Source organism: Pogona vitticeps, chromosome 2 (assembly GCF_051106095.1).
Source record: "Pogona vitticeps strain Pit_001003342236 chromosome 2, PviZW2.1, whole genome shotgun sequence".
NCBI classification, from domain to species: domain Eukaryota; kingdom Metazoa; phylum Chordata; class Lepidosauria; order Squamata; family Agamidae; genus Pogona; species Pogona vitticeps.
Genome location: NC_135784.1, coordinates 178,661,681 through 178,676,837, shown reverse-complemented (window position 1 = coordinate 178,676,837; position 15,157 = coordinate 178,661,681). Strand labels below are relative to the sequence as shown.

General features: G+C 42.7%; 1 protein-coding gene across 2 annotated transcripts in view; it reads left to right on the top strand.

Moving 5' to 3' along the window:
* Positions 1-5,956, top strand: part of BGN (biglycan) — a 52,619-nt gene extending 46,663 nt beyond the window's left edge. Inside the window, exons 7-8 of one of the 2 annotated variants that reach the window (XM_020793035.3) lie at positions 3,073-3,211; positions 3,449-5,956. In XM_020793035.3, the coding sequence (XP_020648694.2) occupies positions 3,073-3,211; positions 3,449-3,646 (337 nt within the window). In that variant the 3' untranslated portion in view covers positions 3,647-5,956. The remainder of the gene's footprint in view (positions 1-3,072; positions 3,212-3,448) is intronic. The other variant, XM_078386558.1, reaches the window with a different exon arrangement.
* The last annotated feature ends 9,201 nt before the right edge of the window (positions 5,957-15,157 follow it).

Sequence of the window (15,157 nt, the reverse complement as noted above, 5' to 3'; positions counted from 1 at the left end):
TAATAATAATAATAATAATAATAATAATAATAATAATAATAATAATAATAATAATAATAATAATAATAATAATAATAATAATAATAATAATAATAATAATAATAATAATAATAATAATGTGCTGTCAAGTCAGTCCGTACCTACGGTGATCCTTTTCAGGTTTTTCCAGGTAGAGAGTATTCAGATGTGGTTTGCCATTCCCTTCTTTGAGGGGCACTTCTGGAACTGTGCAGCTTGCCCAAGGCCACACAGGCTGGCTCTATCTTTACAGGAAGCACAGTGGGGAATCAGACTCCCAACCTCTGGCCAAAGACTGCCCCCGCCCCATGAATACAACCTTAAGATAATAGGTGAAGGTTTAGGTCTCAGGGGAGATGCTTTTTAAATCAGTGAACAGAATCCAGGGAGATGGAATGAAGCCTGCTGGGGCTGTTGAATTAAGGAGCAGATAAATTCCTTTTAAAGTAACTTGGAAATGACAAAAATCATTGCTTATTACTCAACATGGTTTCCACTACTTTTAAAATGTAACTACAAAAAGTAACAGGAGACAAGTTAAAGACAAGTTTAAAAAGTGACAGGAAACAGGTTATCCTGTAGTTTGCAAACAAGCATGCTTTGTTTTGTGATTGTTCAGATTTTGTTGACAACTCTGATTGCTCAGGCAGGAAGGTCTGCCAGAATCATGTCTCTTGGACACTAATGTGATTTCGACTACAACAAGGTGTTTGTTATCTTAATATATATTTTGGTTCTTGAGTTGCTTGTTACTTCCCAGTTCTGCTCCTTCTAGAATTTTACTGAGTTCACTGTTTTACTGAGGTTACTGTACTCTTTTGGATCTAGTTATGCGTGGATGGGCAAGGGGGAATAAAGACTAAACACAAACAAGGGGGAAAAATACAGCTGTTTAGACTGTAGAGAAATGTCGTTATTGAAGTTAGAAGTTTCCCAACATTTTTTATTTGGGGGGGGGCAAGGGAGGGCACTTGCCAGTTATCTCCCTGAGAATCTTCTCTTGCTTCTTATCTTCAATAGAGGGTGCTATTTGCTCATATAAGGTTTATTTGCCACTTTCAAGAGGACAGAGCTAACAGAAACTTAAAAGACAAGGAGTCCTGCAAGACCCACTATGAACGGTGGGCAGATTATCTTAAGTCTCCTGCCCATTTGCAGGATTGTAGTCCTCAATAACCGCTCGGCTGGAAATCATGACCATATTGGCTGATCATTTTGCAGCCTTGCAAATTAGCTTTTTATTTCAACTGTGTAAATAAACCTACACAGATGAGTAGTCTGAAAAAAAATTTTTTTACAACAGATGAGTAGTCTGGAAAAAAAAATTTTTACAAGCCAGCTGAAAGAACTAATGGCCTGTGTCTCCATGCTGCTGCAGAAGAAGGCAAGCCCCTCCCCTGGGGGCTAGCCTGGAAATTCAATCTATTCCGTTTTAGTACAGAGCCGTAACTAGCTATTTTGGCCCCCACAGCAAGCAGCACCTTCTCCCAACCACTCTGCCCCAAAGCATGTGCATGATTCCCTCCCCCATGGAAAGGAGAAGGATGTGGTTTCCCCCACCCCTCTTTAAAAAACAAACAAACACAGAGCACTTGTACTTGTACGTAATAAAAAAAGGAAGAGGATCAGGAGATGTTGCCATTTATTTCGCACAAACCATTATATTCGGTCCTAGATTTCAGTGCCTTCTAAATGTTGGTGTCCTGGGGCAAATTGTGTCCTACTTATTACACCCTAGTTATGGCCCTGTTTCAGTGAACTAGTAAGAGAAAAAGTCTTCTATCAAACCAAATTGTAGAGGAAGACGAGTGAGCCATTCCTCCTTCTGTTTTACTCGCCTGCTGAGTTTCATGCTGGTTGTAGAGGAAGAGATTTCCCTGTCTCTGCAGGCAGCATCAAAATGCAACAGGAAAGGCACAGGAGATATAGGGTGGTGTATCTTCCCTCCACGAGGCCATCTATCTAGTCACTGGCCTAAAGTTCATCTGTTCACCTTAACCTAATAAAATAAAGGTACAAAAAAAAAAAGCCAGGTCCATTGAGGCTTTTGTCTAAAAGCTTGGAAACTGGCTTCAATTTATAGTGCAGGCAGGAACCCTCAGAACCATGTATAAATGTGATCTTAAGTATCTGGCTGTGGAGCCGGAGATTGGAAATTCAATTCCCCACTGAGCCTCCTCCAAATAGAGCCAGCCTGTGTGGCTGTGGGCAAGCTCTACCGTGGCAGGATGCCCCCAGAAGAAGGGAGTGGAAAACCACTTCAGAGTATTCTCTACCTAGAAAACCCTGGATGAGGTTTCTATACTTGGTGACATGCAAAAATGAATTGTTAAATGATCTTGACATTTCAGTTTAAATACATGTTTTAGCCACTAGAGGTAGAAAGAGCCACATGTATAAGCCTTTGGTAACTATTCCAATTAAATTCTATTCTAATTCCTACCATCCTTGAAGGGTTCTGATATAGAAACTGTCCATGAAATAGGATCGGCTGCCCACTTCCATAGCCTGTTCCTGTACTTAGTCATCCACATTGTTATAGAAACAACAACACCCAAACCAAATAAATGAAACAACAACAACAACCAAAAGAACATCGGATTCCCTCTTTCAAAGTGGAATTCCTTCAGCTTTTGATTCCCACCTGTTGGCTTCTTTTTTGAGCCAAACAAGACATGATGTGGGAGATCCATGAATAGGGCTTATCAGGGTACAAAAGACCTGCTTATGTGGGTCTATGAAGATGGATAGAACGGCTTTGTTGATCTGGATCAGCACAGCTGCTTGAACTGCTGGAGGAGCTCAGAGGTCGAGGTCTCTGGCTGTGGAGCCAGAGGTTGGGAGTTCTGTTCCCCGCTGTGTCCCCTTGACAGGGGCTGGACTGGATGATCCAAAGGGTCCCTTCCAGCTTTGTAGTTCTAGGATTATAGGGTTGAACCCTCTTTGGCTATGGAGATAGTCAAAGTGCCTGCTCTTTAAAATGCCTCACTGCCTCACTGACCCTACATCTTTCCCTGTTTCCTTCTACCTCCTCCCCATCTGGCTTTCCCAAAGACTGGGCCTGGGACACAACAACATCCGGATGATCGAGAACGGCAGCCTGGCCTTCCTGCCAATCTTACGTGAATTGCATTTGGATCACAACAAACTGTCACGGGTTCCTCCTGGACTACCTGATCTCAAGTTTCTGCAGGTACCTGGGGATTCTGGGATGGCATATCATAGCTGCCGACCAAGCACAGGAGTGAGTCTTTTGCACAGACATCTTAGAAACTGTCAGGATGTAGCCTAGTAGTTTAGGATATCAGGTGAGGACCTCAGAGATGCAGGTTCAAGTCCCTATATGGCCATGCAACCCCTTGGATAATCAATCATAGCTTGATGTTCCAACTAAGTCTTATTTTTTTCTCTCTCCCTCTTGAAAATGTAGGTTGTGTACCTTCATTCCAACAACATTACTCATATCGGCGTGAATGACTTCTGCCCAGTGGGCTTCGGGGTGAAGCGTGCATCCTACCATGGCATCAGCCTCTTTGGCAACCCAGTGCCTTACTGGGAGGTCCAACCAGCTACCTTCCGCTGTGCCACCGACCGCCTGGCTATCCAGTTTGGCAACTACAAAAAATAAATAATGAAAGAAGGGTGTGGGGAGTGGGAGGGGGGGAGGGAGGGAGGGGAGATGAAAAGACAAAGAGAAAAGCCATTGGGGAACCAGGAGGGGATGGGGGTGGGAGATCAGGGGGAAAAGGGAAGGGGGGAAAAAGGACCATTCTGGGGAGTAGGAAGTCTGTAGGAAGGATTTCACAGGCAGAAGCCTAGGCAGGGCCTTCTTAAAGAGCTAGGAGAAGGCTGGTGGATGCCGACGGAATCGAAAGGGATTGAAAGAAATATACAGAGCAAAGACGTGGAGATAAATAGGTGCCGAGTCATTTGAACAGTTCTGTATCAGCCTGCCTACAACAGCCCTACCTTTGAAAGGACTTGAATGGGATAGGCAAAGAAGCCCTGGCTCTGTTATGTATGTGGGTGTGGGCACAACTGCAGCCTGGGTGCCCTTGAACGGTGCTGCTCGTGGTGACATTTTCAGCAAAAGGCAATCAGGTGTGAGAGGTACCCACAGGGGCCAAACAGAGCAGAAGGTTAGAGGCCTAAGGAACAAGACTCATTCCCGGTTACTCCCCCATTAGATCAGGGGTGAGCAACTTGAGGTTCTCCAGATGTGCTAGCTGGCAACTTCTACCGACCCTTGCCACAGGATAGCCAGCCAATGATGGGACATGCTGGACATGGCTGTCTCTATCTGTGCATTAGACGCTTTTATGACAGAGTCATCCGTTTAATCAAGCATACACCCAACATCCATATTCCCATCTGGGGCTACATGTAGTATTTTGTAAGGCAGAAATGGCTACCCTGGGGCATTATTTTTCCCCTACCTTCCCAACCCCCAAATTTAATGCTAAAGCAATCTGGAATTTTATTGGTGGTGCTCAGTAGACAGGAAGAGGAGGCTGGTACGATTGAGAGAGGCCCTGTTGAGAGGCAGCAAAGTCACCTGATCCATCAAAAGAAGACCTTGGCTATGTCAGGTGGCATGAGAATAAAGCTTGGAAATCTTACCTTTTTTTGGGATGACAATTCCCAATCTCCCACAGGCAGCTAGTGGCCACTCTGGCTGGGGATTCTTGGAGCTGTAGTCCAAAAGTAACATTTCCAAGCTATGCTCGGGGCAGGAGAATGAAGAATGAAGTGTGGGTAGGTGGAACAAGTAAATTTCTTAAGCCAAATGAGGGGGGGGGGGGAGAAAATAGCTGTCTCCCCATTACCATTCTGTCTTTTCCTCCAGAGATAGATGTTCAAACCCTAGCCTTGCTGGCTAACTCTTGAGGCACAGCAACGCCAAGGGCACGAAAGCCACAGCAAACCACTACTAACCACCATAGGGAATAATTTTTGTTGAATGTAGGAGATCGGCTCATGTCCTGGGAGAAGGAGGGAACATTGCCACAAACTTGGGCAAAATGATTTGTGTTTAAAAGAGGAAACTTCCTAGGGTGAAGTTAGATTTTAATTCATGATCCAGCTCCCTCCACAGCAGGAGGGAAAGGGAATCTTATATATATTATACATATTTACGGGGTAGGCCCCACCAATGAAGGATCCTATGCCACTCCTAAGTATTTCCATGGCTTTGTAGGCCTGTCTATGAAGAAGGGCAAGAGGCTGCAGGTGAATAATTTAGAAGAATGGAGCTCTGGGTTTTTGTTCACTTCCTGCCCCCTCCCTCTTTTGTAGTCCAAAAATGTATGGTGGAATCCTCTCTTTCATTAGAAGAGCGCTCTTTTGGTTCCACTTTCTTCCCCTATGCACTACAGCCCCAACGCTATGCACATCCACTTAGTAGCTGTTAACACAATGCCTGGAAAGCTCTGTAGCTTCACCCAGCTGCAGTTATATTAATAAGCAGCACTACAGTGCCTTCATTTGTATTAGGTCATGATTTCTTATTTGGTCAACGGGTGCAATTAAAGCTTTGCTCAACTATTCAGTAAAAGAGTTTCTGGTCAAACAGGAGGACACCAAATGGGGAGGGGGTAGTTGCCCAGGTATGGATGGACGAATAGTTGACCTAGCCTCTTGTGTCTGTATACTGTACAAATTGTTTGCATTCTCTAGTGACCTATTTAGAACAATAAAAACAGTTGCAGTGGATAATTGTACTCATTTTCTGCAGCACCTTGCAACTGGAAACTTGTCTGGTTGTGAATTTGTGTTCCATGCCTTTGGCTTTCTGTCGGGATGTAGGGATTGTCTTCCTAAATCTTTGCTCTCTTAAAAAAAAAAGATATTTCTTTGGGTTTTTAAAAATGTTCTCTTAAACCATGTGCAATATTAACTTCTGTAAAGGGTGTCCAATAAAGTTAGCGGTAATTGCCAACCTCCAGCTGCTGTAAATCATTTTGGATTGGTGAATAGGTAACTTGGAAACTAATTCTTCACTGATTTGGGAACAGATTGGAAGACCAACAATTGATGTTAACATTCCATTCTTTGCATGTATGACTAAGACTTTAAAAAAAGTAATATGTCAAAATATAAGGTACATACACTTAAGAGACATGGAATGGGTTCCCTCTGTTATCTTCTCTGTGGGTTTGTTGTGTAATGTGTGAAAAGATCTTTTGGACTACTAAATACACTACTGAGCAAGATGTACATTGTGCACACAACACACTTTTGTGATGTCTGAAGTAATGCAAGAAACTGTTGTTGTGTGTACTGTACATATAATGGAGAGTTACAGCTAGCTGGCACTTCCTGGTGGCTGAACAAAGATATGGTAGGGACACATAGGATTGCTTGAAGTATGCCAACATACATGTCATGTCTATTGAAACAGTAATAACTCTTACTCCTCAACAAAGAGAGCAGCAATTCATGGGGCAGAGATGGGGCATCACGGGCCAAAATCTTCTTGTGTCACCAGTGCAAGCATAGAAGAAATGATCTCTTCAGCAACAGATTGCTGCTAATTAGGGAGTCCACAATTCAATTCTTCATTGTTTCAATTTTGTCTCATTGTGCGAGAGTCATACATGACTCAGAATCAAAGTAGAGATTCTTTAATTAGTGGCAGTCTATTGCTGCCAGTGACATCGTTTCCTCTACAATGGTATAAGTTAATTTAGCCGTAAAGTTGGGAGATTCTTCAAATAACATCTAAGAGTGTCTACACTGGCATATAGTTGTGGTATATAGTTCCCTGATAGCACTGTTTGGCACAGAAAAAAATAATTTGCTTTTGTCTCTACTTAAAATAATCCTTCCTTCCCCTATATGCGCTGGCCTATATCTTTCTGGCACAGGGCTAGGGCATGTAATCTTTTTGGATTATTAATTGAGATGCAAAACAGCTCTTTGTTCTGCATTCATGGATGGTTACTGGAGTTAAAATAGATTGCACTGAGGATATGGACCTTTTAAGCACCAGCCATATCCCATCAAACTTCACAGTGTGGACAGGCACTTAACTTCTCTTATTACAAAAAATCCAATATCATCCCATCCTGATGGATGGCCACCCAGCTTCTGCTTAGAAGCTTTTAAAATGTCTGTCTAGTTGCTTGCATTGTCAACACGTTCTTCCCAGTGCTTAATCAATCAAAACACTCTTTCTTGCCATTTGTGCTATAATAGACCAACTTACAGAAATTTTGGTGTTCTAGGTCTTGTCTTATTCTATTTAAAAGTTTCAGATTGTTTTATAAGTAGGTTGTCCAGTTTTCTGGAAACACATGTAGTAGGATGCTTAGGCCAATGGATAGATACATAGCCAGGTGTTTTCCAATTTCTCTTCTATACTGATGTTTGAGTTGGTATTCCTTGCCTCTCCAAGAGCACTTCCTGTTTGTTGCACCTTCATGCTTGTGAGAGAGGCAAATCTACACAAATGAAAATGAACTCCAAAGATTTCTGTATGCAAGTATAAGAACCATGCCTTTTGCACTACCCTAAATTAGTTTCCTTCCCATGGGACGTGGTGGCGCTGTGGGCTAGACCGCAGAAGCCTGTGCTGCAGGGTCAGAAGACCAAGCAGTCGTAAGATCGAATCCACGCGACGGAGTGAGCGCCCATTGTTTGTCCCAGCTCCCGCCAACCTAGTGGTTCGAAAGCATGCAAATGCGAGTAGATAAATAGGTACCATCTCGGTGGGAAGGTAAACAGTGTTCCGTGTCTAAATCACACTGGCCATGTGACCACGGAAAGATTGTCTTCGGACAAACGCTGGCTCTATGGCTTGAAGAGCGGGATGAGCGCCGCCCCCTAGAGTCGGACATGACTGGACAAAAATTGTCAAGGGGAACCTTTACCTTTACCTTTTAAATTAGTTTCCTTAAGCAGTATGAGATGTTGGTGTGGCGTTTTTTGTTTCTGCCTGGCTATAGCCTACAGACGAGTGTTTATTCCTCTTTAATAATCACAAGCTCAGCACTAAGACCACTGTACTCTGTCAGTTCAAATACCAAATCATCCTAACCATTAGAAATGGGTCCTGTCTACCAGAGCAACAGAAAACACCTTTGCTCCATCATCCCATTTACCATCTTTTCTTTCTTTCTTTTCTTTCTTATATTCTACTCTCTATCTGGAGATGTCTATGCAGGGTATAGAAAACTGGAAAGCATATTTATAAAACATTTTGAAACTTTTAAATGGAATAAGACAGGACCTAGAACATCAAGATTTTTTGCAATGTGGTATTGTTGATTTTAACTGCTACTTGCAAAAGAGGTGAAAAGGACCACATTTCTTCAGTGGTAGAAAGACAGCAGTGGGCAGAGTGCAGGTATATAACCAGGCTGGTGTAACTGGGACTTTGCCCCAGGGCACTAACATTTAGAGGGCACCAAAATTTAGTAGTGAATATTAGGAAAATAAACCATGATACCTCTCGCCCCTCCCAAAAAATCCAGTCCTCCCCTTTTTTGGGGAAAACATATACCGGTACTTTCTTTTTATTTTTAAAGGATAGGGTTTTATATACTACTATCTGTGTGTGTGGCTGTGTCATGGTGGAGCAGGTAGGAGATGGGGCTGCTCGTTCAGAGTGCGATATACAATTCTGGCAAGACCAAAGTCAGCAGTAGGATTTAAGCCAAGGGCTCCATGAAAGGCTGAAGGCTGCTTCCATCAAAAGAAGGTATTCATCCCACCTTAGGCAGGTAAAGACACTTATGCACGTGTATGGCTCTCCCTAAGGCAGAGACGCATCCACCCAAAATGCAGGACACCAAAACAGTATAGTATATGCAGTCCAATGCAAAGAGGAGTGTTCAGAGCTCTACATTGGAGAGACCAAACAGCCACTAAACAGGAGAATGGCCAAGCACAGAAGGGGCAACGGCTCAGGACCACAATCAGCAGTGTTCCTTCATTTGAAGGGCAAGGGACACTCATTTGATGACCAAGATATACTCATTTTGGGTCAAGAAGATAGGTGGTTTGAGAGAGGGGTCAAGAAGGCCATACATGTGCATATAGAAAATCCCTCACTCAACAAGGGTGGAGGCCTTATATACAGTCTCTCTTATTTATCATGCTGCCCTTTGCAGAAAGATCAGGACCACACCCACTGGAAAGACCACTGTTAACCACTGTTAATGACCCATAACAATGGGTGGAGAAGAACTGCTGAAGTGGGATTTTCACTCCTCTCCCCCATCCTTTGTCTATCCAATGGGCCTATTCAGACCAGGGGGAAGTGAAACCAATGTGGAGGATGTGTCAGGGATCTCCTACCAACTCTCTTCAGACTGAAGAAGTTACGTTGATGAGTAGTGAAACGTTCAACCTAATAAGAAAGAAGTCCAGTTGCCATGACTCAACTTCCAGCTAGGATCTTTGTTATTTCTGGTGAGTTGATAGACTTCACATTAACCAGGAGAGCTACTGGTTTTCCAGATATTACCCTGTGTGGAAGAGTCATGAACATTGCAATCTAATGCCTATTTGCTTTGAAGTTTAGGATCGCAACCAGAATGTCCTTCTGCCTTTATCCCAATCTTTCTCTCACTCTTTCTCTGTTGTTCCCATTTCTTTGCCATCAAACAGAAAAGCTAAATTCTGCAATCTGCATAAATTTGGCCAGTGTTCAATGCTGCATAATTTCCTGTATTTTGTGTATGCAATATGTTCTGCATATTAAAAATTATTTATAATTTATTCTGGTGGTTATCTAGGGGAAAGGTGAACAAGGGAGCTGTTTGGTCCTTCCTCAAGGCTTGACCAGATATCGAACAGCTAGATTTTAGTTGACACTGAAAACTAAGCTATAAAGAATAAAAGGGACAGCCCTGATATTCTTAGGAAGCTGCAGAACAGCTACTTTATTTCATATTTTCTTTGCTCTCCCAAGGAATTGTAACATTCACACCAGCTCGAGGACTAGTTTGTGATGAACTTCAGGCTCCTTCCCCTCTGTCTCTTTAGGCCTTCTTTCTGTCTCCCGACCCATCCCACCATCCCAAATTGGGAAACTTTAGTTACCATGGCAACATGACCCAACTACTCAAGTCTCCATCTGCCTTAGGAGCCGGTTTAAATTTAGATGCATGCACGCGTGTTTCCCTTCCTTCCCTGCCCCCTCTTGAGAGAATGCAGTGAGCAGAGCAGACCACACAAGAAAGCAGAATATGGAGACTGACAGACTGACTAGCTACTTTCTTGTTGTGCCTTTCCTACTACAGTGGACCCTCTACTTACGGAATTAATCCGTATTGGAACGGTGGCTGCAGGTCAAAAAGTCTGTAGGTCGAGGCTCCATTGACCTACAATGCATTGAAAACCGATTAATCCATAACCAGCTGTTTTTGTTCCATTTTTGTTCCATTTTTGTTTTTTTCTGGTCTGTAGGTCGATTCTCTGGCTGTAAGTCGAACCTAAATTTTGCAGCCAGAGAAATTTGTAACTCGAAAAGTCTGTAAGTCGAGCCATCTGTAAGTCAAGGGTCCACTGTAAATGGGATAGACAAACTTTTTAAGCAGCCACTGTGGCTGTTCCTGGAGGAATCTTCACCTGCTGGTTCTGCACACTTAGTTGCTGTTAAAAGTGTTGCCAAATTTTTTTTTAAGTCAAATTTCTTGTGCTGGGGAGAAGAAATACAGAGATTCACACAAGAAAATAGCTACAATTTTCCCTAGATAGTCCACCCCCTTCTCATTAACTGGCACTTAAGGTCTCAATAAGTTCTATGATAACTTTTTAGGAGAAAGAATAAAAACGTATCATTACTTACAGTTGTGAATAGATGAACAGCAAACAACTCTGTTTTCAACAAACTCAAGAGAGGGAAAGGATGAAGCACTCAGTAGAGAGGCAGGGCTCTCTTTGAATTCAGTGGTGGGAGGGAATGATTGTTTAGGCCTGGATAGGTTGGCAGTCACTCCCATCCCAGAAAAATTCCTCCCAGTCACTCAAACCACAGACAGCATGCAAAATTGCAAAAACTCCAACAAAAAGTGTCAGAGCAAATCAGGTAGCCTTTTTCTAGTCAGTTGGCAACCTTACTACAGATATGCATGCCTGCAATAAATGGACTAGACCAGTCTGTTCAATGAACTGAGTCCGTGTGCAGTGGTATTAAATGCACAATAAGATGCACAATATGGAGTGTATATGCCATACATAAAAATATATATGCAGCATGTTGCATGAGAATCCCCATCTCATAATTGATGGGGAGAGGGAGCAAGGTATGCAAAATGCATCCTTGTTTAGAGTGCTTGATTTTTCAGACTTTCTTAACTATCTCTCTCTCCCTTCTAGCCCTTGGAAATGGATCCATATATACAAACATATAATGCTCCTTGTTTACTCTTACTTGCCTTCTTGCTATACTAGATTCTCAAACGATATCTCAAAATTCTACAAAAACCCACTCAAACCTTGAATTAAAAGTGGCTTATGCTTTTTTTAAAAGTAAAGATTTTTCATCTACTTTATTTGCTTACATGGAACCATTCACAGAGCAGTCCTCTGGTATAAAAACACAACTTTAAAACAATGTAAAAATCTGTTTTTAAAAATATTTCTCCGATCCTCTTCCAGTTTCATGAATACTGTTTAATAACTGCATGTATAAAGATGTTACAGAGGATTTGTTCAAATTTTGTTTCTGAGCAAAAATCAGGGCCAGACAACTTTGAGATTATAAAGTACGACATTCAGTAGCTGCTGTATCTTATGACTTATCTGTCACCTTTGCTTCAGTAAGTACATGGACCAGAAGTTCTTGACAAGCTGGGAAAGTTCACACACACACACACACACACACACACACACACACACGCACGCACGCACGCACGCACGCACGCACGCACGCACGCACACACACACACACACACACACACACACACACACACCTTCCCTCCCCTTAAAACAAGGTATGCAAAAAGCATGCTTTGAAAAGGGGAGGAGGGGTATTTTTCCTAGAAGTTTCCAGAGCTGCAGTTTCTCCTTTGAAACAAGGCAGATATGAATAACACCATCTTTTTTTAAAAGGCAGTGTCTGCTTCCAAATTTGGCAGGGGGCAGGATTCCGCAGCAGGCTTCATGTTGCCCACACCCTAGTGGGAGGTAATAGCTGGAGACGTTCCTGTGGATGCTAAAGGACACGGATCCATGTATAGATGGGAAATCTTCAGAACCATACTGTTTGGAGAAATGGTGCTAGCATAATGTGAAACTTCATATGTGAGATCAGCCTGATTGCTATGACACAGAAAGCCATCTTGTATTTTCTAAAGGAGGAAATACACCCATGATACAGGACCCATTCAGACATCTGCCATGCTTCAAGACAAGCTTCCAAAGCTTCAAGACCAGCCACTTTGTATGCTCTGCCCAGTTCTGAGGGAGAGAAGTGCCTTCCAGTGCTCCAGCAAAATGTGCCCTGGTATATATTTCAGATTTGTCATAGTGGGATTTCCAGCAAAATCTTACGGCTCTAACAGTGTACAGTTGGCATTTCTTAGCTATATTTGTTCTTAATCTTGACCCAGCAGGATATGTCCTCTCACATGGTGTGGGCCTGATCTCTTCCCTTATGCACATCTCTACTGTTCTTCATCTGGAAGCTTGTAATGGGTCAGTGTGTGATTTCTAACCGAGAAGCAAAATATTCTTGATTGAGAAATTAAAGGATTTATGGTGACAAATTTGAGTCATCTTGCAAGCACGTCACAACAGTTGGCACCAGAATGTGGTGCTGGAGGAAAGCATGAGAACTGAATGTTTCTCCCAGAAGACAATTAATTAACGAGGGGAAGATGTTGACATCCATCATATAGTTTGGAGTGTCTTTTTATGTTGTTTGCCAGGTGTGGATCAGACTGTCTTTCCCAAGAAACTCCTCAGCCATTGAACTGATTTTTGCTGGTAAGATCCTGACACTTGTAAGGGACCATGCTGCTAGAAGCTCCTGTGTCCCTGCTCATGGTCCAAGCATTCAGGGGTCAACTCTTCCTCTGTGTGGTCCAGTCATGACCCCTGTGCCCATGTCAGGTGCTGGCGGGGGGAGTGAGGCGAGAGAGAGAGAGAGATCTAAATATATATATTTCCATAGAAGATGTGTGCGTTCTGGTGGATCCTTGAGTTATGGATAATGTTTTTGGATCCAAGAGGGCTCCACCTCAGTCCATGGACTTCTTGTTGCCCACCCCAGCGTAAAGTGTTTGTCAGTGTCTCCAAACTCCTATTTTCCCTCTTCTCTATCCTCTCCCTTCTTCTGAGGCTATTAGATGATAATAACCTCCATCCTGGCAAGGCTCTGGCCATTTTTTATTCTCTGAACACTGCAGTAGCATTCTGAGTACTTCATCATCATCATCATTTATTTATCACATCTTTGTATCTTCACCTACCCTCTATAAGAGCTCCAGCAGGCCTATCTGGATTTAGATCAGTTTTTGTCTTCACAACAGCCCTGAGGGGTAGGATAGCTTGAGGGAACTGGAAAGTTTCCCCAAATCACCTTGCCCCCCAGTGCTTTGTGGTTGAAAAGAGAATGGAGAACAGATTCTCCACATCCAGTACTGCAGAGCTTGGGAACGTCTTTGGCCTAGAACTCCCAGAAATCCTATCATCAGCCTAGCCAGTGATAACACAATTTGAGGCACTGCAGAGAGAACAGCAACATTTCTGAGCTCTGCAATAAAACATTATCCACTACACCACATATGAATAAAAGGAAGAGTACAGCCTCCCACACTGAAGCTACTTTATAAGGTGCTATTTCATACTTCAGCATTTACATCTTTATTTTTTTTCCAGATTATATGGTGCTATTTTTGGCTAGGCCCAAGCCATTTCGGCCCAGTTCTGCCTAGAACCAGCCCCGTAGAACCCACCTCTGAAAGCACAGAGTGAGGCTCATTGCACAGTATTGCACAAATGATCACATTTTTGTTAAAAGGCTTTCTTAAACAGATTGGGATGGCTATGGTCAATATGTTTAAAACAACAGGAATGATACACCCCCAACCAATTCCATGACCTGTTGTCTCCCCTCAATAGCCAGTCACACAATGAAGCAAGCTAATCGGCAAACGACATGTTGCATGACCTGCTCCGCCCACCTGAGACAATTCCCAATGTAGGTATCCCCTCTTCTAAGAACTCTCTTAATGTATAGGTTGGCCCTAAGTAGGACAAGAGCTAAGTGAGTGCGACAGTGAAGGGGAGCCCAGACAGGGGAGTGTGATTTATTTCTAACTTTCTCCCTTTGCACCTTCATTCTCAGCTGCTTCCCCTTGAAATCCAATGATCCCTAGACTACCCTCCATATGCAGTGAGGGGAGATCTGGATCACACCCACCAAATTGCTTAGAACAAAATAAAATAAACAGGTGCCAAATTACATAATAGTTCCATATAACATCTGCTGTGTTGTCATGTGCTGTCAGGTCACTTCTGACCTATGGTGACCCTAAAAGGGTTTTCAAAGTATGTTTGATATCCAAGGAGTCATTTATCAGCTCCACCCACAGTGAGTTTACATGGCAATGCAGGGATTTGAACCTGATTCTCCTGAATTTTCCTTTCTCCACTACACCATGCTGGCTTTCATAATAGTTCTATAAATACACATTTCATGTTGCTTGCCTGATGAAGCATTCAGAACAGAACAATGCTGGGTTCTGACCGATACAGTCAAGGAAGTTACAGCAACTTGAATCAAAATGCAACTTGTGTATATGTTCTGGTATTACTCTTCCCTCACACCAAAGATAAACAAAGATATTTGCACCTATTTGACCAAATAATAGGCCTTGGAGAACACATACTGACATATAGCACTAGCTCACTGGAATTGAGATTACACACTTTATTTACATCATTGTTAAATTTTGGTACCAAGCTGCCACAACATGATTAAGCTTTGATACTTCAATATTGCTCAAGTGACAGCAATATGTGTCAGTTACAGAGACCACAAAGAAGGAAGGCAGATTGCTAGTAAGTGTATCTCGTATTGCAGAGCTACAGCAGCTTACTGCCACTTGAACTGTCATGATTCCCACAGATTGCTGGGACTTGTAGTTTGGTGACACAGGTAGAATTCTGGTACCTATACAGTATA